This window comes from Genypterus blacodes, unplaced genomic scaffold (genome assembly GCF_046128005.1).
Source record: "Genypterus blacodes isolate CSIRO-AG114 ecotype Tasmania unplaced genomic scaffold, CSIRO-AGI_Gbla_v1 ptg000133l_1, whole genome shotgun sequence".
In the NCBI taxonomy this organism is placed as follows: domain Eukaryota; kingdom Metazoa; phylum Chordata; class Actinopteri; order Ophidiiformes; family Ophidiidae; genus Genypterus; species Genypterus blacodes.
Window position 1 is genome coordinate 6,320,621 of NW_027466935.1, and position 25,877 is coordinate 6,346,497.

General features: G+C 39.0%; 3 protein-coding genes across 3 annotated transcripts; 2 read left to right on the forward strand and 1 right to left on the reverse strand.

Moving 5' to 3' along the window:
• Positions 1–122: 122 nt before the first annotated feature.
• On the forward strand, positions 123–1,602 carry mrps18c (mitochondrial ribosomal protein S18C). The gene is made up of 6 exons (XM_076163504.1): positions 123–266; positions 367–419; positions 499–582; positions 671–728; positions 816–875; positions 1,450–1,602. The coding sequence occupies exons 1-6, from the start codon at positions 206–208 to the stop codon at positions 1,524–1,526; spliced, it is 393 nt and encodes a 130-aa protein (XP_076019619.1). The 5' UTR covers positions 123–205; the 3' UTR covers positions 1,527–1,602.
• Positions 1,603–1,732: 130 nt separating this feature from the next.
• Positions 1,733–4,394, reverse strand: abraxas1 (abraxas 1, BRCA1 A complex subunit). Its single transcript, XM_076163503.1, has 9 exons — positions 4,267–4,394; positions 3,655–3,745; positions 3,545–3,581; positions 3,371–3,437; positions 3,098–3,294; positions 2,888–3,007; positions 2,715–2,799; positions 2,518–2,629; positions 1,733–2,408 (listed from the first exon to the last, which is right to left on the reverse strand). Exons 1-9 carry the CDS (start codon positions 4,345–4,347, stop codon positions 2,131–2,133), a joined length of 1,068 nt encoding a protein of 355 aa, XP_076019618.1. The 5' UTR covers positions 4,348–4,394; the 3' UTR covers positions 1,733–2,130.
• A 102-nt stretch (positions 4,395–4,496) lies between these two features.
• On the forward strand, positions 4,497–11,934 carry gpat3 (glycerol-3-phosphate acyltransferase 3). Its single transcript, XM_076164350.1, has 13 exons — positions 4,497–4,588; positions 4,715–4,908; positions 5,092–5,158; positions 6,254–6,527; positions 7,069–7,143; positions 7,296–7,385; positions 7,515–7,608; positions 7,703–7,818; positions 9,155–9,210; positions 9,312–9,397; positions 9,753–9,881; positions 10,571–10,650; positions 10,739–11,934. The coding sequence occupies exons 2-13, from the start codon at positions 4,762–4,764 to the stop codon at positions 10,878–10,880; spliced, it is 1,356 nt and encodes a 451-aa protein (XP_076020465.1). The 5' UTR covers positions 4,497–4,588; positions 4,715–4,761; the 3' UTR covers positions 10,881–11,934.
• The last annotated feature ends 13,943 nt before the right edge of the window (positions 11,935–25,877 follow it).

Sequence of the window (25,877 nt, forward strand, 5' to 3'; positions counted from 1 at the left end):
TAGTTATAATTCCCACACATTATGGGGCAAAGGAGCGTGCGCAACGTGTCTACATACTCCGGTACAGTAGGTGGCGGTATGCACCACTTTGGTGAAATATACAAAGAAGAAGAAGAAGAAGAAAAAGAGAAGAATACGAAGAAGAAGTAGAGGACGAAAGGCCGGAAGTGCTGATGGACAACTTCCTGTCTTGTGTGAAGTCAAAATGTTCGCTTTGAGAGGTCTGGAGAGGCTACAGCGTGTATTTATACTGCGTGGAAACACAAGTAAGACATTAACAGATAACGTGACAAGAATAAGATTATTATATTAATACGACTCGAAGTGGTTGGTCACGATGTTTTAATGAATTGATTCACGTTGCAGGGTTAAAGAGTCTTTCCTCCACCTCGCGTGTAATCCAGCACAAAGATGACGCGGTATGTTGTCATTCTACTTTATAGACGTTAGTTTAATCTAAATATGTGGCTAAGCGTTGTTTTTTTCCTTCATTTTAAGATTGTCAACATGGATAATCCGTTCAAAGAGACACAGAAGGGCTGCCTCCTCTGCAACATCACCATAGATTTCAAAAACATTCAGGTCAGTGGTGCATCATGGGAGCTATGTTTGATTGTTAAATGCTCAGTATGTGGATGGATTGACTCAGGTTTGTCTGTTTGTCTTCCAGCTGCTGTCTCAGTTCATATCGCCCCACACTGGAAGGATTTATGGTCGACACATAACAGGTAAGAAGCCTGTCAACACGCATCAAACCTCACAAAACCATAGAAACGCCACATTCATTTATATTGTGCCTTTTGTTTATCTCGTAGGTTTATGTGGGATCAAACAAAAGGAAATTTCAAAAGCTATTAAGAAAGCTCATGCTCTGGGTAAGTTTGTGTCACATTAATACCTTTTTGTAGATCAGTCAGTAATCTATACACCTATGGTATAAATAAACTACATGTGTTGTGTATGTGCTTACATTTAAAAAAATGATTTTATCAAGAAATAAGAATATTGGATTCATCAAACTTGTCCTTGTACTGGTGCAGCGCAATAAATAGAATATTGTGGAAAAGTTCATTTTTTTTCAGTAATTCAATTCAAAAAGTGAAACTCATATATTATTCATTACACACAAAGTGAAATAGTAAAACCCTTTATTTGTTTTAATATTGATTATGGCTTACAGCTCATGAAAACCCCAAGTTCAGTATCTCAGAAACGTTGAATATTGTAGCCTCACACTGTCTCACTCTAATCAGCTCATTAACTCAAATCACCTGCTGAGGTTTCCTGAGCCTTTAATTGTCTCTCAGTCTGGTTCAGCCGGCTACACAATCATGGGGAAGACAACCAGATTCTAATTTATTGAGCTGCACCTGTATAGTCTCGCCACACGAATGATTGTTTATGTTAAGTATAATCTAGTGTAGATAACGACACGTTTCCCCCGTCCAGGTTTCATGTCGGTGACCCACAAGCATCCACAGTTTATGAACGATCCCAACATCAGTGGAGCAAAACATCTGGATTAGTGTTTCAATACTGAAGTGAATTGTCTTTGTTTATTATATCTGTAATAATTTGTGAATTAAAGATGGAATGAATCAATTGGAATCATTTGAGAATAACAAATACATAAGTGTCATTCGGTAAGAAGGTGGCTGTTGGTGGCTTGCTGAGTGGTGTGAACAGAAATCAATGTCTGAAAGATTGAATAGAACCCAAAAATCATCAAAAAAAGATACAAATTGAATTTAATGAACAGAAACCAAGAATCCATTCAATCTTCGTCCACAATCATGTTTATTGTTGATTCACAGATTGCAACATATTTATACAGTTGTTGAACACCTGCATCTTAGAAAATAACGATAAAATAAATAAATAATAAAGAGAATTCACAAAATATCAAAACTTTCAGTAGGTGTAGTTGCTTAGTAACACACCTCCCTCACTGGCCCCAACATCAACCAATCAATCAAACAATGTTAAACTGTGACACATGACCACCCTTTACGTGAAACAGTAGATAAGCAAGATCGGACTTCTAAAAAACCACAAAACAAGTGGGGATGAAAGTCCTTAACATAACTGCTGCCAGTTTTCAACTGATCAATAACTTTGAACCGTTGAACATCAAGATGGGCTTTCTTTCTTCCATTTCCTCTCCCTCCCCAGCTGTTTGTCCTTTAACCGTTTCTTACTAAGAGGTAGCTGAGAGAGCAGTCCGTCTGTTTCGGTCATATCTGGATTTGGCTGCGCGGTGACGATGTCTTGCGTCTGCTCAGCACAGCCGGGTACAGGAAAGGCCTCCAGGGTTAAAGTCTGTGTCTGAAACAGAGGCGAGCAGGCAAACAGGACTCTGATGGCCTCCTGGAGCAGCACGTTGGTGTTTGGCTCAGGTGGAGGCTCATCTGTGCTTAGGAAAAAGAAGAAAACGCTGTTATTCTGGTCCCTGGTCTCTGTCCTACACCTAAGATGTGTTGAGTGTAAGTTCTACACACAGGAGAGATCAGAACGTACCTGTTCCTGAGGCATTCCGTTTCTTCTCACTGATTCTTTTCCTGAGGGCCGAAACTTCAGCCATGAGCGCTTCCACCAATCGTTCACTCTCCTCAACGTCCTTGCAGGATTTCTGAAAAAGGGTCCAGAATGTGAGAAAGTACACAAGCGCCCTCCGACAATGCAAGATTGATGCCACATTCCCTCTTTTTCCGTACCTCCAGTTCAGACTGCAAAGATTCATTCATCTTGTCTACTTCATTGACTTCTTTCAGGGAGCCATTTGAGCTGAAGAATCTCAACCTTCAACAACAAAGCATAACAGTACTGCAAGTTAGACGCGCAAACAAAAACAAACACAAACTCTCTAAGGTCCGTGGCAGACGCGTACCCGTGTTTCTTCATGGTGAGGTTGTAACCCGCTGCCGAGCAGGGAGCCGACACCTTCCAATAAGCAAACTGTTCCAGCAAACCCAAGTTGTTGACCAAGACGGGAACGTTAAGAAAGTGCCTACAGGGGAAAACGACACAGAATGATTGATCTAATACAGTATTTCCATGGAATTTCATAGGGCAGTGAAACCAAAGGAGTATGTGTCACCTGCTTCGTGAAATGAAGGCGGCGTACTCCATCCTGTGAGTCGAGCCGGGTGATGTCACCTTACAGGGTGTCAGCAGCACAAAGATCATATGTGGGTTGGACAGTGCCGCCTTAAGGTTCTCATGGATCAGCTTCTCTCGGAATGTCATTTGTTGATCTGTATGCCGCCGTTGTTTGTACCAACCAATCACATTCTCCTCCAATATGAGAAAATAGAACATGAGCTTTTAAACCATGAACAAAGCTGGAAAAGCAGAAGACTATGTATTTTACCTGTTCGTTGTCTGCCAGGATGCTTTTTATTGCCTCCAGTTTCACTTCTCCAGCACCATTATAAAAGCTACACAGAAGATCAAGAAACATTAAAAAAAAAAGACATTAATAATGGACTGCAAAATTCAGATGAGATGACATACTAAAGGTTGTAATGTTATATCCTTAACTTACTTGTTCAGTTTGTGGCAAGCAACATGTTTTTGGACATCTGGAAAAACAAATCAAGTTAGATTCTGTGAAGATGAGAATCAGTCAGTTTGTTTACATTAACAAGAACTTACTGTAAATTTCCTCAATATGAATGTGATCAGCTTGAGAGTCACTGATGGTTATCTGCTCTTGAAATTTGCTCTCGCCAAGGATGAGACCTTCCTACAAAAAATTAATAAAGTAAAGATTAAGATCATTACGTAAACATTCCAATAACTTTAAGGGATATTTCACCATTTTCCCAAAACAAATCCAGGCTTGGAAATACACAATAAGTAGTTTTAATTACAATAAGTTAAGTATGATTGACCATCATGACAGCTCTTAGCAGACACCCCTGTTTTGGGGTCGCTTGCTGTCTTATGGTGCGTTCACGTGTATGCTGACACAAATGTGGGCTGCAAAGTTTATGCGACATTATTTTAAATAGATTGTATATCTGCAGCAGGACTGACTCGCACAGCATCATTAGTCGTGTTTCACAAGACGTGTTCATTTCTATACAAACAATGTCAGCTTAATGAACAGATTGATGAGTAAACTAGTGACTACATAGCAACACACGTCAATGAAAACGTAACTGAATGATAAAAACAAGTTGGTTAACCAGCAGCTACACCGGTTCGAGGGGAGCCATCAGAGTCTTCATCGGTAAATACGTGTAACAACAACGCCTCACTTACCACGTCTGAGTCGCTGTTGACATGCTGGAACATTAACGACGCTAGAACGATCCCTGACATACGGACCGTGGGCTCCGCCATTGCTTGTTGTTGACTACAAAGTTGTATCCATATATGTTAAGAAGCGTTAAGGCAGCGCACCATAAACGCACCTATGGTCTGCGTTTTTCCTGCGCAGCCCAGCTCGAGCAAGTAACCGGGAGGGGGCGTGTCTATAACAGCCAAGCAGCATTCACTTACCCGGGCTGCAGCAGAGGAACATACTCCCTTACTGCTGCGTTCAAGGACTCTACACTACTCAGACTTTACCGTCAGTTTTAAGGTATGTACTTTAATTATGCGTGTTTGGTGTTTATGTCACTGCTCTAGTTTACATGTTGAAAAATGCCACTTCATCATAACATTCCAACTCACACTCGGGGCTAATGTGGTATTTACTGTTTTGCAGATTATGACATAATCCCAGTGTGTCAGAGGAGGAGGCCTCAGCTGTTCATGATGGAGGACATGTGGAGTGTAGCAGTGTTTGTTTCCCAGGTGTGGATGTTTTCAATGGTGTTCCTCATCATGCTACCTGCCATGTTTGGCCTCTCCCTGGGTGTCACTGGGGTCTACATAAGGATACTTGTCAAAATTCTGGAGGTAACAAATGCAATTGCTTTTCGTGCGGTTTGCAAGCAGTATTCTCTTTTCTTTATTTATTCTTTACTGTACCACAAGGCACAGTATAGTCAGACCTCATTATAATGTAATGTTGCTCAATTCAATGTTGGAAAGGTGCATCAGATACTGCATCAGGTTATCTAAAAATGGATTTCTCTGCAGTGGGCCACATTACGAATCCAAAGAGGATGCAAGGAGAAACCTACTGTGCCTGTACATCTGCCCAACGGTAAGCAAGCTTATTCACTTCACTGTGAGGGACTCAGCCAAACTCCTGAAGATGCTGCTGATGCTTGGTAGTGTGTATCCCTCATTTCATTTATTTGTATTTCCCGTTTTTGAAAATCACACATTCAAACATCTTCCAAATAAGGGCTCATAAAAATGCCTCTAACTGACTGTACACACAAAGTGGTATGTGAACGTAGAAAGAGGCAACCATAGTTCCTTGTTTTAGCTCTTGAACATGGCGTCTGGCTGTACAAGGGATTTGATTCAGCTGTAGGCAGGACTGACCCCACTCATGTGACTGAGTGAGTGCGGGGGCTCTCCATTGGTCCTGTTAACGGTCTGGAAAGCATCAGGTCTTCACAGGCTGATGTTGTAACAGTAGATTGCATAACTTGAGCCGAATAGCTAACTTGTGCTCAGCCCACATGCAGAATATGGTGAAACACAGCCTCTGTCCTCAGCTGCTGCCCGCTGCAGCCGTGCGTACAATGTTGGCAAGGTTGTGGCTAAAAGTTGATGCCTGTTGCGTGAGTATGATGTGGTAAATATTAAACATAGGGGAGCTCCTGTGTCACGTGCTGGATGTTACACAACATAATGTGTAAGGGAAAATAATGTAATAATTCACTGAGGATTGTTGAGTATGTGTCCTTCTTTCTTACCTTGCCAAAAACCTGGCAACCCCTTCCTCCCCTGCTTCCAGGGTTTGTTCTAAACCGGACTAAACATATCCTGACCCTTTCTTTGTCTGACAGAGATGAAACGGATATCAGACAATTCTTTGCAAGAGTATTAGTTTCCTTTTTAAACATTAACTCTTGATGCAAAACTAACTACTTTAAATAATAGTTTTTTAGAAATCATGTGTTAATAGTTGTCCTCATTTTCTCAAATTTGCTCTTTTGATTTCTTCTTAGTTTTTGCCTGTTAGAAATGCTGTCACCCTTTATTCAGATTAAAGTTCATTCAAAGAGGATTTCAATCTTTTCCATGGTCTTAATTAGTACATGTTCTACTCTTTCTGCGGTTCAAACCTCCTCTGCTGCTTACTTTCTACCTACATACTGAAATGTCTTGTTTGATTTCTGCTCAGGCATCATTGAGAGAGAGGGAGGCTCCATGGAGGAGGAGATGGGGGACCTGAGGTGTTCTCGGGACTTTGCTCTGAGCGATGTCTTTTACTTCTACAAGAAGGGTCTGGAGACCATTGTGGACGACCAGGTGACCCAGCGCTTCTCCTCTGAGGAGCTGGCCTCATGGAACCTCCTCACTCGAACCAACCAAAACTTCTGCTACATCAGCCTCCGCCTTTCTATTATTTGCAGTGTGGGCGTCTTTGTGCGCTACTGTGTTCTCTTTCCTCTCAGGTCAGTCTGAGCAAACCTTCACTCCCATGTTTCCTCAGGCAGCTGGCTGAGCTTGCATGTCTCATCGTATTCATTTTGTATTTGTATATTACAATTCTTCAACCCGTGTCTGAACTGAATGCAATGTGCATTTCAGAGGTGTCTTGGGTTTAAACTGAGACAGAAATATATTTTCATGTGGAAACTAATTCAACTCAAGTCAAAAATTTTGCATTTATTTGCATGGACTCCATTTCATTACAGACAGAGACAGGAATAAAAGTGAGAAGATTTAGAGAAAAGCTGAGAGAAACAACTGAAACTACTGTACTAATTAAGGTCTCCATCTGAGACGCGCGCACACACACACTCCCACACAGCCTCCTAGAGCTTGTCTTTGTTAGTATGTACTGTAGGTCTGTATTTCTGTCTGACTTATGGCCAAAACTGACTCTAAAGTGAGAGGATGATATTCAAACTCTTCTCAGATTTCAGTTTCAGATTTCAGAATATCCCCATTAGGCAACACTTGTTCATGTCTGGTTTCCCTTGTGTCCTGCAGGATCACCCTGGCTATCATCGGTCTCTCTTGGCTTGTGGTTGGAACGACTCTGGTTGGATTTCTTCCTGAGAGCAGGTAGAGTATCACGACCAAGTTGTACTAATGTGAAGATGAAACGAATCGAAATCTGTATGAACCCTGATTTGAGGTTTCATGTCTAATGTGACACTTTCATATCTATTCACTGATTATCTCAGATATTTTTATTCCTAACATCTGTATTGCAGTGCTAAGAACTGGTTGAGCGAGCTGGTCCACCTGACATGCTACAGGCTCTGTGCAAGAGGCCTCTCAGCCACCATCCATTACCATAACAAGTTAGTTCCAGCTAAATATGTACACAAGTGCAGCTACTTCACTTCTCAAGCGTTTACCATGTTTACCTCAATGAGTCAGTCTCACATGTCATGACAAACAGTTAATACAGTTTCCTCTTTGTTTCCTAGACAAAATAAGCCACAAAAAGGAGGAATATGTGTTGCAAATCACACTACTCCCATTGATGTCGTTATTCTGGCAAATGACGGCTGCTATGCAATGGTGGGTATGGTGGTCACACCTAGAGCAGATCAGTGTGTCGTTTGATGTATTCATTCAGCTGCTAATGCTGCACTTGACCCTGTGTCGTTCATAGGTAGGTCAGGTTCACGGAGGTCTGATGGGCGTCATTCAGAGGTCGATGGTGAGGTCGTGCCCCCATGTGTGGTTTGAGAGATCAGAGATGAAAGACCGCCATGCAGTGACCAGCAGGTGAGGCAGAAGGGAGGATACAAGTAACAACACAAGCTGTGGGTCTTTAAACAGTTTGTTGACTGGATGTTCTGCTAAGTACCAACCATACAAGACTAACTTCACTCACAGCACTCACAGCTCAGGGCAGAGAACAAACACAGAAAGATTCTACAAGGGGGTGACAGCTTAGAGGACTGAGAAGTAGAAGTGACCAACCTGCTCAGTCAGCAGCTCTTACATCTTGTAACACGGCATCTGTGGCATTCATGCTTGTCTATTCTACACACGGATGTCTATCCTTACATCTGTATGTCTGCTGAAGTCACATGATCAGTCATGTGTTGAGAGGGTGGCAGATCACCTGACACCCTTTCTGTTTGGTGATTGTGATAACATATACTGGTGCAGCTCAATGAATTAGAATATCATGGAAACGTTCATTTATTTCAGTAATTCAATTCAAAAAGTGAATCTCTCATATATTATAGATTCATTACACACACACAGTAAAATATTTCGAGCCTTTATTTGTTTTAATTTTGATGAGTATGGCTTACAGCTCATGAAAACCTCAAACTCAGTATCTCAGAAAAGTTCAATATTGTAAAAAGGTTCAATATTGTAGCCTCACAGTGTCTCACTCTAATCAGCTCATTAACTCAAATCACCTGCTGAGGTTTCCTGAGCCTTTCATTGTCTCTCAGTCTGGTTCAGGGGAGCATGCCTATGTTCCCTCAGGCCTATGTTCCCTCAGCCCTATGTTCCCTCAGCCCTATGTTCCCTCAGCCCTATGTTCCCTCATTTCTAAGATTTTTTCAAAATTAGGCCCTATGTTCCCTCATTTCTAAGATTTTTTCAAAATTAGGCCCCATGTTCCCTCAGCCCTATGTTCCCTCATTTCTACGATTTTTTTTCAAAATTAGGCCCTATGTTCCCTCATTTCTAAGATTAGATAACCCTAACCCTATCCCTAACCCTAACCGTTATTAGAAATGAGGGAACATAGGGCTGAGGGAACATAGGGCCTAATTTTGAAAAAAATCTTAGAAATGAGGCAACATAGGGCTGAGGGAACATAGGGCCTAATTTTGAAAAAAATCTTAGAAATGAGGGAACATAGGGCTGTGGGACCATTGGGCTGAGGGAACATAGGGCTGACCCCTGGTTCAGTAGGCGACACAATCATGGGGAAGACGACCATGTTCTAATGTTTTTTCAGCCGTAGTGTGTGTATTATTATTATTAAAATAATGCACAGACGCAGGTGAATTTCGAGGTCATTATATCATAACTCCATCGTCTATTTGTGGCTCATTATCCTGTCTGACTGATAAACGTGTTCCCCTCTCCACAGGCTCAGCGCTCACGTTGCAGCTAAGACAAAACTTCCCATCCTGATATTTCCTGAAGGTTGGTTATTGTCGTGCTGTGAAGCAACACAGCAGCATGTAACTTGTGATCTGAGGAGGATGTTGGTTAGAATCATTTGTCATTTCTGTTTTTCCTAACAGGAACCTGCATCAACAATACATCAGTCATGATGTTTAAGAAGGGAAGCTTTGAAATCGGAGGGACGATATACCCAGTTGCGATAAAGGTACAAAGTCATAAAAAATGAATGATTGTATGAAATTTTGCAAAATATTTATTGATTCAATGAAAAAAGATGAGTGACGTGTTGATCCTGATTTCCAGGTCATTTAAAAAAGTTAGTCGTTTCTTGTTTTGTAGCTGTATTATTCTTTTTTTAGATCTGTTTTCTGTTTTTGGATAAATAAAACAATATGACACCCATAAAACGTGCTACAGTTTGTGAACCCTGATTTAAGGTTAAAGGAGAGATAATTTCCACAATGGCATTACATATGAATGTTTTTCAGATTAGATTATATACAGTATATAATGTCTCTTAATTAATCTCTCCACCTTTTCATTCTTCTGCTGTGTTCTAGTACGACCCACGGTTTGGTGATGCGTTCTGGAACAGTGCCAAATACAACATGGTGAGCTACTTGCTCAGGATGATGACCAGCTGGGCCATTGTAGTCAATGTGTGGTACCTCCCCCCGATGACTATACAGGTACTGTCTATACATTTAGGTCTTTAAATTAATTGATATTTAAAATAATACAGATGACAGTACAAACTCGTATATGCATTTGGTTTTGCAACAAGTGGATATGTATGAATAAATGTGTATCATCATCACTTCACTTAATCCAATTTACACTTGTGCATCTGACAAATGCCAGAGCTGCATAGAAGAAGCTGCTCTTGTCACTGCAGGGCAGAATCATTTGTTTAATACACCAGTTTACAGTTATTGATACCATTTAATAACTAATGTGTATATAATAATGTGATTTTTACAGAGCACACAAACACAGTGTTACATATGAATAAATACCCACATTGTGGTAGAAGCAGATAGTCTGAAGCTTAAATCAGTATTTTGACCAAAGACTTGACTTGATTTAAATCAAGTCAATTGTGAGAACACAGATCAGACATTATAGTGTTTGTCAACACTAATCACTGAATACATGATTCAAGAACCCAATCCTTAATTGATATAATAGATGATAATTATGGAGCTCTATAAAGGTCATTCACTGATATCAAAACCCTCTATGCTGTTAGATTTATTTAACATCATCATTCACTGTTAAACGTTCAATGTCCATCTGTTTTAATATCCATTCAATGTCCATCTGTCATTCAAACACCAGGAAACAAAAATAAAATGAAATAAATCTGTGTTTTGAGCAGGATGGGGAAGATGCAGCTCAGTTTGCCAACAGAGTAAAGTCTGCCATTGCTCAGCAGGGAGGCCTTCTGGACCTGGCATGGTAATCAGATCGCCCACTAAATGTTCACATTACTAAAAGTTGATTCATCAATGTTATTTGGAAATATAAACTGTGTCCGTATCGACAGGGACGGGGGCTTGAAGAGAGGAAAGGTCAAAGATTCATTTAAAGAGGAGCAGCAGAAGATGTACAGCAGTATAATCGTGGGACAAAGCTGCATCGTGTCCCCACAGCCTCTCAGTCCAAATGCAAAAGGACATTTGGATTAATTTTGGACAATCTGTCAGCTTTGTATTGCCTTTGTTACACACTTAATGACCCGATGATATGTGAACTTGGACTGCCAACTAGCTGACAAGTGAAAAGTGAACTGGAATAAGAACACTTTAACCCTTTGTTGGTCTAATTGGGACATGAAGGAGACTGTGCTGGCCTTTTTAAGGTTGTAAAATGTTTTCAATTTAAACATAAAGCTTCATAGTTTTATTATTTCCCCCTGGTATGCTGGATCAAAGTGCCTCAAATGTCATAAAATATTAATGTGCTATTTTCTACTGTAAAAAGTATGAATATGAAGGAGTTTTGCTTCGTTTCAGAAGTTGTATATTGGTGTATGAGCGTGTTTCTGCCACTGGGAGGCAGTGTTTCCTAACATAATAATAATATGAAGCCATTACTTTTTCTTTTCCGCCAATGAAGACAAAATGAGTTGTTATCATTACTGCTTTATTTAGTTAGTACAGTCAGTAAAACGTGTTGCAGTGCAAATTCATGAAAATGTACTGAAGTGTCCACAAGCTTAAAGTCTTAATAAGATGATCGATGATGTCATATGTCTAAATATTGCCACTCATCAGGTTTTTAAATGTTTACTTTTTATTTTTCCTTTTCAAACCTTATTTCACATTTTCTATTATTGAACCAATGTGGCGCTTAAATTACAGGAAATAATTATCTGCCATTTCTTCATTCATTTACCATTCAAAGCAACCACTAAGAAGATATATGGTCTTATTGTACTATGTTATAATTAGTAAATAGTAGAGCAATACCTCTCAGTTATATCCTAATTATTTATAGGATAAGTATCTTGACGCTTTGTTAAGGCTGACATTAACAGCCACAGAATTCTGAATATGATTCTTTTATACTTGTATAATGTTTTGTTTTTGGTATAAACCTAATGAAACCTTTTTTCTGTTATTCTATGATGATTGGGTAGAGAGGAAGATGCGGAGAGAATAGCATGGCCCTGACTAAAGGGTTTGCACAGACGGGTGAGACATGTTTACTGTGACGGTGCTTTAATAAAGAAAGCAGAGAGTGTGAAATAGCATTGAGTGATTCTTGCACACACACAGCGAGCTGCAGCGGGCTTACATTTCACAGCCTCTGTCTCACACACTGAGACCATCTCACAGCCAGTTAAAGCACCCAGCTATAATAACAATCCTGCAACTTAAATTGCTTGAACAGAAATGTTTGTTCTCCCCTAACAAGATTGTGAATTATTAATGGGATCTAAAGCCGCTTTTATAACCTGATTGTTGAGGTGGGATTCTTGGCGGGCGATGCTCCACCACACCATTTATTGTGATGTATGTGTCTGCACATCTTTAGATCCAATTTAAAGTGATTCAGATAGATTTCAAAGGGACATCATAAAAGACATTGGAGTGACCCTGGCTTGGTCTGGATGACTGTGGACTCTATACAACTCCCCTGTATGTCTCAATATGTTGATTATATTTGCTCAATTTTAGTTTTACTCTCAAGTGACCTATATAAATGCAATGCAGGTACACTAAGTAAATATGAATACATTTCCAAATTGAATCATTCTTCCAAGAGAATGTAGTCCAGAGGAGGACATTGTTCTGAATCATGGTTTTCCTGGAACTGTGCTGTTTGACCACTCACAAGGGTAAATGACTGAGGCTCTCTGTAAGACTCACCATTAGTTGGAGCATAATGTCTTTAAATACATTGTTCCGCCATCTATTCTGTGCCCGGGATAGAGCTCCTGCTGTAATGTACGTGATGCAGAGATACAATACAGCTCAGAGAGAGGAATCAATACAGACATGGACATGGACATATTGTCCATATTCAGTGGAATTCCAGAAATCTATACGTTGGCCTGGATTACATTGTATTCCATGACTAGTGTTTAGCATCATCATAACCTTTTACCTTTCAAAAGCTCCTCTCTCTGTCAGGACCATGACATTGACGTTCTTGAGTACTTTAAGTGTTCGCTTTTATACACAATGGATTTATATTATTATTGTCTATTTCTGTTACATAAAACTGGAATCTTTTACAAATAATGTTCTAAATCAAATAAGTCATTCACAAATATGAATCCCCTCAGAAATGTTGAGAAGTTATCATTGACAAATGTTTTAGCCTCCTACGAAAAATGGTTCGGTCTTGAGTCGAGACATCAAGAAATCACTCCTCGTACATTGCGAGGGGCGATAAAGAGATCGACTCTTTTTTAAAGCAGAATGTGAGTATTAGCAGAATGATGCTCAAAATCCTATTGTCTGGAGTCGACTGGAGTCATAAAGCTTCAGCTATATAGATACGAGTAGAAATGAACACCATTTGTGGAGAAATGCAGACATTTCACACACATCAACTCTGACCAAATTATTGCAAGATACAAATATTATTTGAAATTTTGAAACATTTTTCTGATAATCCAATTCAAACTAAACACATTTCTGAAATTGTTTTCAGGGTTGAATGAACCAATACATATAAATATATTCAATACTTTAAATATTTCACCATGTCCTTCTTTCTGATTGTATTTAGAAAGAAAATTCTATTTGTAAATGATACTGAAGAACATTATGGAGTGAGTAGTATCTAATCTAAAGTCATTTAATGTTAATGTTTAATGTTAAGCTTTTAGGTATATGTAGTCCTGAGAACAGCTTTCAGCAAAAAACACTGAAGAGTAACAGATCCTTTGGTTAAGTTTTGAATTGGTAAAAACAAGCTTTCCATCCCTCAGCTGTTCTGTGGGTCTCAGCCATGTTGGAGCTCAGGATGAACATGATGGAGGCTAAGCCAGCACATAAACAGGTTCACCACAATCCTGCCACACAATGTTACAAAATGAAGCTTGTGTAGAAGCCACATTAACATTTATAATACAAGTGGAGAGTGTTTTGAGTGCCTCATGGTGTGTATATGTGTGTGTTCCTGCGTGTCTCTGTGTTTGGCCAGGAGGGGGAAATATGAGACCAGGCTTTTGGGAGCTTTGTGCTGATTTGCATACACTAATGAAAACGGCCATAATTGGTCAGAATTGACTTTTTTCCTGCTTTGATTGAGCTACAATTGAGTCTGAAGTTCTTCAAGTGGAGCACTGATTGATTTGTGGTTAAATTCCACTTTATATCATTTAGAAAATAATTATGTAGTGATGCGGTGATTGGAGTAAAGCTGACCCGGCCCTCCCACCTCCTCTCCTCGGCTGTTTGTTATGAGGGGAATCATATTTGGCAGCATCTTGATATCCACGCTTAAATGTCCAAACAAATCATTTTTTTAATACTGAGTGAAAAAGTAGAGTCACATGAAAAATGTCCTTCAGTGAGGTACATGAAGGTGTGAAATTGCAGACTACTCTTTACCCTCGGCCCTGTGTCTCCAAACGTATTTCTTCTTTTATTGACAGCGTAGCTGAATTTCACCTTGATGCCGGCTCTTGGTAGTGGCCCACTGTTCCCGGCCTCTTCCTCCCCTTGATTGCTTTTGTTTCCAGGTCACCTCCTATCTATTGCTGCAACTTTTCCAATTTCTCAGGGCTTGTTGTTTGAAGGCAGAAGGCATTGCCAATGGCACACGACTTGTTGGAAATGTGCGCTGGCCTGCAGAGAGCCAATACAAAAGAAACACATTCCAAATTTTTCATGCTCAGTGGGCACCATAGATCTTGTCATCTCCCCCATACAAGTTCATCAAACGAATAATCAAATAAATATATTTGGTTCATTAATATAGAATTATCTTAGCATGAAGATTAATTGCTTTGAACTTATGAAAGTGTGTTTTTGTATGAATCTAAGCTGTGGAAATGATGGATGATGAGAAAGGCATGATGAATGAAGAAAGCAGTGGAACTAAATTGAAAGTGTACTCATCTGTTCTCCCCTCACAACTAATGATAAATTGAGCGTGTCACTTTGAACAATACAGGCTCAGGTTTAACATCATGTCCCCCACACACACACACGTAAGGCAGCCTGTCAGGTAGCTTGTCCTGATGATGCGGACACAGAGGGACAAATAGGTCCAAATATAAGAAAGATATATAACATCCTAATAGTCTTCATTCTACTTTCTATCTTTGGACTGAAGGTGTCTGCTGCTATGATCTGTACATTCACAAACACTGTTAACACCCTTATTTCTGTGTTTGTTATCAATGAAAGACGCTGTCCTGCATGTACAGCACATCTATCTATATCTACATCTATAAGCATTGATCGCAGGAATATATTTTACTTTATTTTGTTTTTAAAAACTAATTTAGCTTTTAAAAACAAAATTACTGACATGCAGCCAAAGTTACAGACGATCAAATTCCTATTAAGGTTGCATCTGGCCTGCCTCCAGCTAACAGCCTATATTGTAAATGATATCGCCATCTGTGGGATTGTGACAGTTGGGGAATGAGGAAGAGGATCTCTATCAATCTCCACTTTCACCATTTATATTACATCACTAGTTATGTCAGTCCTGCCAGCCTGTATGCAGACTTCTGAGTGTTGTCGCTAAATATTGACATTTTCTGCAGTTTCTGACATTGTAGTGCAGCAGAAAGGTTTACCGCAACATTTTTGATCGATTCTTGTTCTGTGTGCGTGTCTAGCTGTTTTACAGTGGACACACGTGAAGAACTGTTCTTGTAAACAACATTATCAAGGACTGATGGATGCTTTGTGACTGCTGTAGTGAAGTACGATGTTATTTTGTTGAATCTGCACAAAAATATGTGATTATATTATAGAATTAACTTCCAAAGCAAATTACATGGCTTGATTTTATTCCAAGTTCATATTTTGGCAAGTCCATGCCGAATGTCATCCATCATGGCACTTCCGTCTCACCGTCTCCGGGGGAAGAGGTTCATCTCTCTTCTCCCACCAACCAAAGCAAAAGCAACGCTGCAAGCACGAAACCCACTTCTCCAATTTCATTCTCAGCAGCTGTGCAGGAAAAAAAAAATCAGTTCAGTGGAGCAGCACGCATTACAACTTCTCGGCAAAATGAATACTTTTTAATTTCTCTGCCTGGGATGGCCCCGGGCCCCAGGACAATGTTGATGGATGACGTTTTAATGCTGCTGAATGTTATTTTTACTGAACAGGGAAAACTATAAATTTTTACTTCATTGGCAATGATTGTGCCCTATGCATAAAAGTGTGGCGGATGTGCGTTGTCCATGAATAATCGCCTCTCGCAGCAGATGTTACTTTGCAGAAACCAATTCCTCGGATAAGATTTGCAGAAGATTAATTGTCTACAGCTGTTTCATGGCCTGGTGCAATCTTAATACATTTATGATAAGTTAAAAGCTCACTAGAGGCAACAGCGCTTCCCATGTGGCACCGCTGAGAGAAAGGAATGCTTTATTCTCGCATCTGGATTCATGTCCTCTGTCAGATTCATCATTAGCTTGAATGCAGGATGACTAAGAGAGGCCAGCCGTCATTATCACACATGTTGCTTCAGTGTCTTCCTGCTCCTTCTTTATCCTTTTCCTCCTGGCTCATCATGCCCATATTTTCATTTTTCCCATTTTTGAGTGACTGAATTATTCAGATTTGTGCAAATGAGTTGTTTTCATTTTTCTCATCTGGATGTGGAAATTGAAAGTGACCTTGCATGACCCCATCTATTACTCAAGCTAAATTGCAGAGAATGTGCAGTCTGGATGAGTGTAATGATACAGGCTGACTCCTCTGCTTTGTTAACGGAGGATATATGACCCTGCTTATACACAACATCTGTACTAGTTTGGAAGAATCAGAGTGTTATGACCCATCCTCTTGGTTTTTATAAAGCCATATTTAAATATTTTCGACAGAACAAATCCAATCATGTCCACAGCCCTGTGCTCAGGTCAGGGGCCATTACTGCACAGGGCAGTTGTTTAAGGTGAGTTTTTGAAGAACCATTTTGTGTTTAAGAGTTCCTGACACTGACAGAGAGGACATAAATTGTCTGAGGTTTTCATTTGCTGAGCATTTAACCCCCTGCAGTTCTTCCTGCTCAGTCATTGTGTGCGTTTCATCCCACCGCAGCTTATTTAAAGGCTCTGCAAAAGCTTTCTCTCACAAATGATACAGCTGCCAATTGATTGTCCGCATCCATTATTTATTATGTGAACCCTTTTGGTGATTGAATGTATTACAGGAACCCTATGGCCTGTCGGATACAATACCCCTGCTAATAACACATCATCATCCACACGTATAATTATTTCCATTAACCTGATTACTGCTAAACGAGGTATACCACACTGTTACGTGACCTACATTAACAATCTCAACAGGGGAGGGGTTTGCGTGTTGGAATAATAAACATAACATGTGATTTTAGCTATTTTCACATTTGAACCTTTTCCATTCATGACTGCATTTGACAGATGTGAGATGTTCTAGCTCAAAGATACAGAAATAACACTTCACACGCCACATGAGGAGAGCGGAGGACCAGTAAACAGTGCTAGTGGTCTGAATGAAACACTTCGATGTAAATGCTGAGGTGACAGATTAGAGAAAATTCATGTTATGACAGAAATATTTTTGTTGTTGTTGTTTTCAGTGCCAGCGTTCCACATTTCAGTGTCGTGTTGATAGCAGTTGAACATTTAGAATTATGTTGTTGGCTCACAAGGATACATCAACTCGATTTTAAGAATGCATTTGTTTTGTAAGCTATATTAATCTTCTAAAATGTTATTATCTGTACATCTATTAATATTCTAAAATGACTGATGTCTTCTCCATGTGACAAGGTTCAGGTCAAAGAATGAGGATTAGATTGAAGAACATGCAGTTCCTCTTTGTGGTCACAGCGGTTTGTAGAGACGGACGCTGTGTCATATCGCCTCCTTACACGCAACAGAGCAGTATTAGATAATTTATATGCTGACAGGTATTGGCCATAAATAATCCAGGAAAAGCGTGGCCTTTACCTTATTCCTATGACACCTCAGACATTGAACATGACATAATATGCTGCAATAAAACAAAACCTTCACTTCATAAATTTGCATGATTTATATTGAGCATATGGAATGAATTAAATATGCAACAACATGAAAGCATTTGATCTACATAATTTTAAAGTATTCTCATGTGCTGGTGGGACTTAATTACTAATTGGTTCTCTCTCAGCTCTCCACAACTCAATTTGCGTTTAATGAACTGAACATTGCGCGTCTACTTTTTATTCTTTGATATTTTTATTCAGATTGCTTACAAATAGAATGAGCGTGGTCCAAGAAGTGCAGCTGGTGTTTTAAGTTTAAATTTTTCCTCTAAGGAGTTTGATCACATGTGTTAAAGGGTTCTCTCTCGTGTGGCTGTGTGGTCTGTTGTCATGCAGCAGCAGTAGCAGGGAGGCTGTAATTGCAGGCGTAACAGGGACATTCAGTTCATTCACATCATCATTCTGCTCTGCCTCTTCTTTCTCCTTGTGCTCCTTCCCACCTTTGTACAAACAGATACCTGTCATGTATGAAGAATAGGATCCCTCCTTAACAAATGCCTCATTCTTGGCAGATTATTTACTTTTAATGGGCGGGGGGGAATGAGAAAAAGCACTTAAAATGTGCTCACACAAGGCGTGATATATGGGGTCACGGCAACGCTGGTGGCACTGCTATGGGCTGCTCATTTGAAATAAATCTATCAGAGGCTATAGGGCTTTACTACAGTAATGGTGGGACAGAAATGTGCTTTACCTCAGAAAAGAAGATACTTGGCATCCCAAAGGAATTCATGTTTTTTGTTTCCTTTATCATTTCAGTGACTTATGTGACAGATTAGATATGATGTCTCCATTGGTGTAGGATCTGTAGGAGGCCATATGTAATTAAATGGTGCCATTTAATTGTCATTTGGTGTAATTGATATTCATGATCAATCATCAGCAATGAAGCTACTAGCACTCGTGATGGTTATTAATGACGAGCTAACCAGTTATAATGACAGGACTTACTTCTTCCACTCCCACATCTCTAAAAAAAACCCTAATGATGAAAAGTATTCATTCCTACAGTATTACACTATTAATATCCTGAATAGAGATGAAAAGTAATATGAATGTAAGGCAAACATAAAGCCAGGGTCATGATTTAATTCCTGTCATCATTTGTCTTATTTAAATACCAGGGTGATAAGACTTTACAATCAATTTTAGTAAAGACATTACTTTTTATGTCGAGTAATCAATGCCATTCTTTTTGCAGCATAATTGAAAACTTGTAAGAGTGATAATAATTATTTTATAGATTATTGATCACCCTAAATTACTGTAATATTGTCTTTGCTTGTCAGATCAAAGAACAGAATGAGGGATTCGGTGCACTTAAGAGATACACATCAACATCCATGATACCTAAGTCACCTTATTTGTCTTACTATCTTATTTTGAGTTACAATTCAGATACTGAAGTTATTTACGACAGAATTTCCAAACTCTCATTAGAGCTCACACATTTGATTAGAGTAATAAAGGCTTTTATCATTATTTTTTGCAAATGCTTATTATTTTATGTTTATGTTTACGTTTAAGGTCATTTGCTCCGTCATGCAAGTTATATTTCCTGAGGTGTTGCTGGCTTGTTTGTTTTCCTGTCCCTTAGCAGAATATCTAAAAATCAAAAAGAGACATTTTAGTAGCACATGAATCCTGAACATTTATCCTGTCACTTGGATATGAGCACATTGCGCAATTGCAGTAAGATGTATCCATGCCACAGTGCTTATGGTTCTGAATCAATGTGGTCAAAGCCTAATACCCCACATAGAAATGATGATATGTATTATATGGGCTTCAAAAATTGTCAATTTCATCCATCATTACATTGACATGTTTTGGGATCCTATACCCCTCGATAGGTCAGTTGGTAGAGCGGAAGACTGTAGTGGCATAAACCAGGCATCCTCAGGCTGATTGGTCAACTCAGGAGAATTTGACCAAAAATTCAATTTGCCCCAAACTTACACCAATGGATCCCAGTGTCATGCTGTGTTTAAAATTCTAAGGCTCTAGCAATTTCCTTGTCCAAGATATTGGCTTTTTACATGAACAAACAATTTGGTCCATGGTTACACTGTCGCAATGGCAATTGGGCCAAACTTCATTTGCCACAAACTTACAGAAAATGATCCTCCTGTCCTCAAAATGCTGTGTTGAGCTCTAGCTATTAAATTCACCAAGATATCGTCTTTTTTTAAAAACAAACATTTTGGTCCATGGTTACACTGTCGTTTTGGAAAATTGGACCAAACCATTGGGTGCATGGTTGCGGCCCTCCCTAGTGACCTATTTCGGCTGATATGTAGTAGATTCTCACACTGATATTATCTGAGAAGATATGGGTTTTTCACACAAATGAACGATTTGGTCCATGGTTACACTGTTATTTTGGGAAATTGGACCAAAAAAACTTTACCCAAAACTTACACAAACTGATCCCAGTGCCATATAGATGATGTGTTTGAAACTTAAGAGCTCTAGCTCTTAAATTCACCAAGATATGGGCTTTCTACAAAAACAAACAATTTGGTCCATGTATACACTGTCGTTTTTTGAAATTGGACCAAAAATTTACTCTGCCCCAAATTTACAGAGAATAATCCTGGTGTCCTAAATGCTGTCTTTTTAAATTTTAGAGCTCTAAATCTGAAATTCGCCGAGATATGGGCTTTTTAGAAAATCAAACAATTTGGTCCATGTGTACACTGTCGTTTTGGGACATTGGACCAAAAGTTAAATTTGCCCCAAACTTACAGGGAATAATCCTGGTGTCCTGTAGATGCTGTCTTTTAAAATTTTAGAGCTCTAAATCTGAAATTCGCCGAAATATGGGCTTTTTAGGAAATCAAACAATTTGGTCCATGTGTACACTGTCGTTTTGGGAGATTGGACCAAAAATTTAATTTGCCCCAAACTTACAGAGAATAATCCTGGTGTCCTGCAGATGTTGTCTTTTTAAATTTTAGAGCTCTAAATCTGAAATTCGTCGAGATATGAGCTTCTTAGAAAATCAAACAATTTGGTACATGTATACACAGTCGTTTTGGGACATTGGACCAAAAAATAAATTTCCCCCAAATTTACAGGGAATAATCCTGGTGTCCTGTAGATGCTGTCTTTTTACATTTTAGAGCTCTAAATCCAAAATTTCCCGAGATATGGGCTTCTTAGAAAATCAAACGATTTGGTCCATGTATACACTGTCGTTTTGGGACATTGAACCAAAAATGTAATTTGCCCCAAATTTACAGGGAATAATCCTGGTGTCCTGTAGATGCTGTCTTTTTAAATTGTAGAGCTCTAAATCCGAAATTCGCCGAGATATGGGCTTTTTAGAAAATGAAACGATTTGGTCCATGTATACTCTGTCGTTTTGAGACATTGGACCATAAATTTAATTTGCCCCAAATTTACAGGGAATAATCCTGGTGTCCTGTAGATGCTGTCTTTTTAAATATTATAGCTCTAAATCTGCAATTCGCCGAGATATGGGCTTTTTAGAAAATCAAACGATTTGGTCCATGTATACACTGTCGTTTTGGGACACTGGACAGAAAATTAAATTTTCCCCAAATTTACAGAGAATAATCCTGGTGTCCTGTAGATGCTTTCTGTTTATATTTCAGAGCTCTAAATCTGAAATTCGCCGAGATATGGGCTTCTTAGAAAATTAAACGATTTGGTCCACTGTCGTTTTGGGACAGTGGACCAGACAATAAATTTGCCCCAAATTTACAGAGAATAATCCTGGTGTCCTGTAGATGCTGTCTTTTTAAATTTTAGAGCTCTAAATCTGAAATTCGCCGAGATATGGGGTTTTTAGAAAATCAAACGATTTGGTCCATGTATACACTGTCGTTTTGGGACATTCGACCAAAAATTTAATTTGCCCCAAATTTACAGGGAATAATCCTGGTGTCCTGCAGATGTTGTCTTTCTAAATTTTAGAGCTCTGAATCTGTAATTCGCCGAGATACGGGCTTTTTAGAAAATCAAACATTTCGGTCCATGTGTACACTGTCGTTTTGGGACATTGGACCAAAAATGTAATTTGCCCCAAATTTACAGGGAATAATGCTGGTGTCCTGCAGATGCTGTCTTTTCACATTTCAGAGCTCTAAATCCGAAATTCGCCGAGATATGGGCTTCTTAGAAAATCAAACGATTTGGTCCATGTATACACTGTCGTTTTGGGACACTGGACCAAAAATGTATTGTTCCCCAAATTTACAGAGAATAATCCTGGTGTCCTGTAGATTCTTTCTTTTTAATTTTCAGAGCTCTAAATCTGAAATTCGCCGAGATATGGGCTTCTTAGAAAATCAAACGATTTGGTCCATGTATACACTGTCGTTTTGGGACAGTGGACCAAAAAATAAATTTGCCCCAAATTTACAGAGAATAATCCTGGTGTCCTGCAGATGTTGTCTTTTAAAATTTTAGAGCTCTAAATCTGAAATTCTCCGACATATGGGCTTTTTAGAAAATCAAACAATTTGGCCCATGTATACACTGTCGTTTTGAGACATTGGACCAAAAATTTATTTGCCCCAAACTTACAGGGAATAATCCTGGTGTCCTGCAGATGTTGTCTTTTTAAATTTTAGAGCTCTGAATCTGAAATTCTCCGAGATATGGGGTTTTTAGAAAATTAAACGATTGGGTCCATGTATACACTGTCGTTTTGGGACACTGGACCAAAAATTAAATTGTCCCTAAATTTACAGAGAATAATCCTGGTCTCCTGTAGATGCTGTCTTTTAAAATTTTAGAGCTCTAAATCTGAAATTCGCCGAGATATGGGCTTTTTAGAAAATCTAACGATTTGGTCCATGTATACACTGTCGTTTTCGGACATTGGACCAACAATTTTATTTGCCCCATATTTACAGAGAATACTCCTGGTGTCCTGTAGATGCTGTCTTTTCACATTTTAGAGCTCTAAATCTGAAATTCGCCGAGATATGGGCTTCTTAGAAAATCAAACGATTTGGTCCATGTATACACTGTCGTTTCGGGACAGTGGACCAAAAAATAAATTTGCCCCAAATTTACAGAGAATAATCCTGGTGTCCTGCAGATGTTGTCTTTTAAAATTTTAGAGCTCTAAATCTGAAATTCTCCGACATATGGGCTTTTTAGAAAATCAAACAATTTGGCCCATGTATACACTGTCGTTTTGAGACATTGGACCAAAAATTTAATTTGCCCCAAACTTACAGGGAATAATCCTGGTGTCCTGCAGATGTTGTCTTTTTAAATTTTAGAGCTCTGAATCTGAAATTCTCCGAGATATGGGGTTTTTAGAAAATTAAACGATTGGGTCCATGTATACACTGTCGTTTTCGGACATTGGACCAACAATTTTATTTGCCCCATATTTACAGAGAATACTCCTGGTGTCCTGTAGATGCTGTCTTTTCACATTTTAGAGCTCTAAATCTGAAATTCGCCGAGATATGGGCTTTTTAGAAAATCTAATGATTTGGTCCATGTATACACTGTCGTTTTCGGACATTGGACCAACAATTTTATTTGCCCCATATTTACAGAGAATACTCCTGGTGTCCTGTAGATGCTGTCTTTTCACATTTTAGAGCTCTAAATCCGAATTTCGCCGAGATATGGGCTTCTTAGAAAATCAAATGATTTGGTCCATGTATACACTGTCGTTTTGGGACATTCGACCAAAAATTTAATTTTCCCTAAATTTACAGGGAATAATGCTGGTGTCCTGCAGATGTTGTCTTTTTAAATTTTAGAGCTCTAAATCTGAAATTCGCCGAGATATGGGCTTCTTAGAAAATCAAACGATTTGGTCCATGTATACACTGTCGTTTTGGGACAGTGGACCAAAAAATAAATTTACAGAGAATAATCCTGGTGTCCTGCAGATGTTGTCTTTTAAAATTTTACAGCTCTAAATCTGAAATTCTCCGAGATATGGGCTTCTTAGAAAATCAAACAATTTGGTCCATGTATACACTGTCGTTTTGAGACATTGGACCAAAAGTTGAATTTGCCCCAAATTTACAGGGAATAATCCTGGTGTCCTGCAGATGTTGTCTTTTTAAATTTTAGAGCTCTGAATCTGAAATTCTCCGAGATATGGGGTTTTTAGAAAATTAAACGATTGGGTCCATGTATACACTGTCGTTTTCGGACATTGGACCAACAATTTTATTTGCCCCATATTTACAGAGAATACTCCTGGTGTCCTGTAGATGCTGTCTTTTCACATTTTAGAGCTCTAAATCTGAAATTCGCCGAGATATGGGCTTTTTAGAAAATCTAATGATTTGGTCCATGTATACACTGTCGTTTTCGGACATTGGACCAACAATTTTATTTGCCCCATATTTACAGAGAATACTCCTGGTGTCCTGTAGATGCTCTCTTTTCACATTTTAGAGCTCTAAATCCGAATTTCGCCGAGATATGGGCTTCTTAGAAAATCAAATGATTTGGTCCATGTATACACTGTCGTTTTGGGACATTCGACCAAAAATTTAATTTTCCCTAAATTTACAGGGAATAATGCTGGTGTCCTGCAGATGTTGTCTTTTTAAATTTTAGAGCTCTAAATCTGAAATTCGCCGAGATATGGGCTTCTTAGAAAATCAAACGATTTGGTCCATGTATACACTGTCGTTTTGGGACAGTGGACCAAAAAATAAATTTACAGAGAATAATCCTGGTGTCCTGCAGATGTTGTCTTTTAAAATTTTACAGCTCTAAATCTGAAATTCTCCGAGATATGGGCTTCTTAGAAAATCAAACAATTTGGTCCATGTATACACTGTCGTTTTGAGACATTGGACCAAAAGTTGAATTTGCCCCAAATTTACAGGGAATAATCCTGGTGTCCTGCAGATGTTGTCTTTTTAAATTTTAGAGCTCTGAATCTGAAATTCTCCGAGATATGGGCTTTTTAGAAAATCAAACGATTGGGTCCATGTATACACTGTCGTTTTGGGACACTGGACCAAAAATTAAATTTTCCCTAAATTTACAGAGAAAAATCCTGGTCTCCTGTAGATGTTGTCTTTTTAAATTTTAGAGCTCTAAATCTGAAATTCGCCGAGATATGGGCTTTTCAGAAAATCAAACCATTTGGTCCATGTATACACTGTCGTTTTGGGACATTGGACCAAAAAATGAATTTGCCCCAAATTCACAGGGAATAATTCTGGTGTCCTGCAGATGTTGTCTTTGTAAATTTTAGAGCTCTAAATCTGAAATTCGCCGAGATATGGGCTTTTTAGAAAGTCGAACAATTTGGCCCATGCATACACTGTCGTCTTGGGACATTGGACCAAAAATGTTATTTGCCCCAAACTTACAGTAAATAATTCTGGTGACCTGTAGATGCTGTCTTTTTAACTTCTAGAGCCCTAAATCTGAAATTCGCCGAGATATGGCCTTCTTAGAAAAACAAACGATTTGGTCCTTGTATACACTGTCGTCTTGGGACATTGGACCAAAAATTTAATTTGCCCCAAATTTACAGGGAGTAATCCTGGTCTCCTGTAGATGCTGTCTTTTAAAAATTTAGAGCTCTAAATCTGAAATTCGCCGAGATATGGGCTTTTCAGAAAATCAAACCATTTGGTCCATGTATACACTGTCGTTTTGAGACATTGGACCAAAAATTTAATTTGCCCCAAACTTACAGGGAATAATCCTGGTGTCCTGCAGATGTTGTCTTTCTAAATTTTAGAGCTCTGAATCTGAAATTCTCCGAGATATGGGGTTTTTAGAAAATGAAACGATTGGGTCCATGTATACACTGTCGTTTTGGGACACTGGACAAAAAATTAAATTTTCCCTAAATTTACAGAGAATAATCCTGGTCTCCTGTAGATGCTGTCTTTTAAAATTTTAGAGCTCTAAATCTGAAATTCGCCGAGATATGGGCTTTTTAGAAAGTCGAACAATTTGGCCCATGCATACACTGTCGTCTTGGGACATTG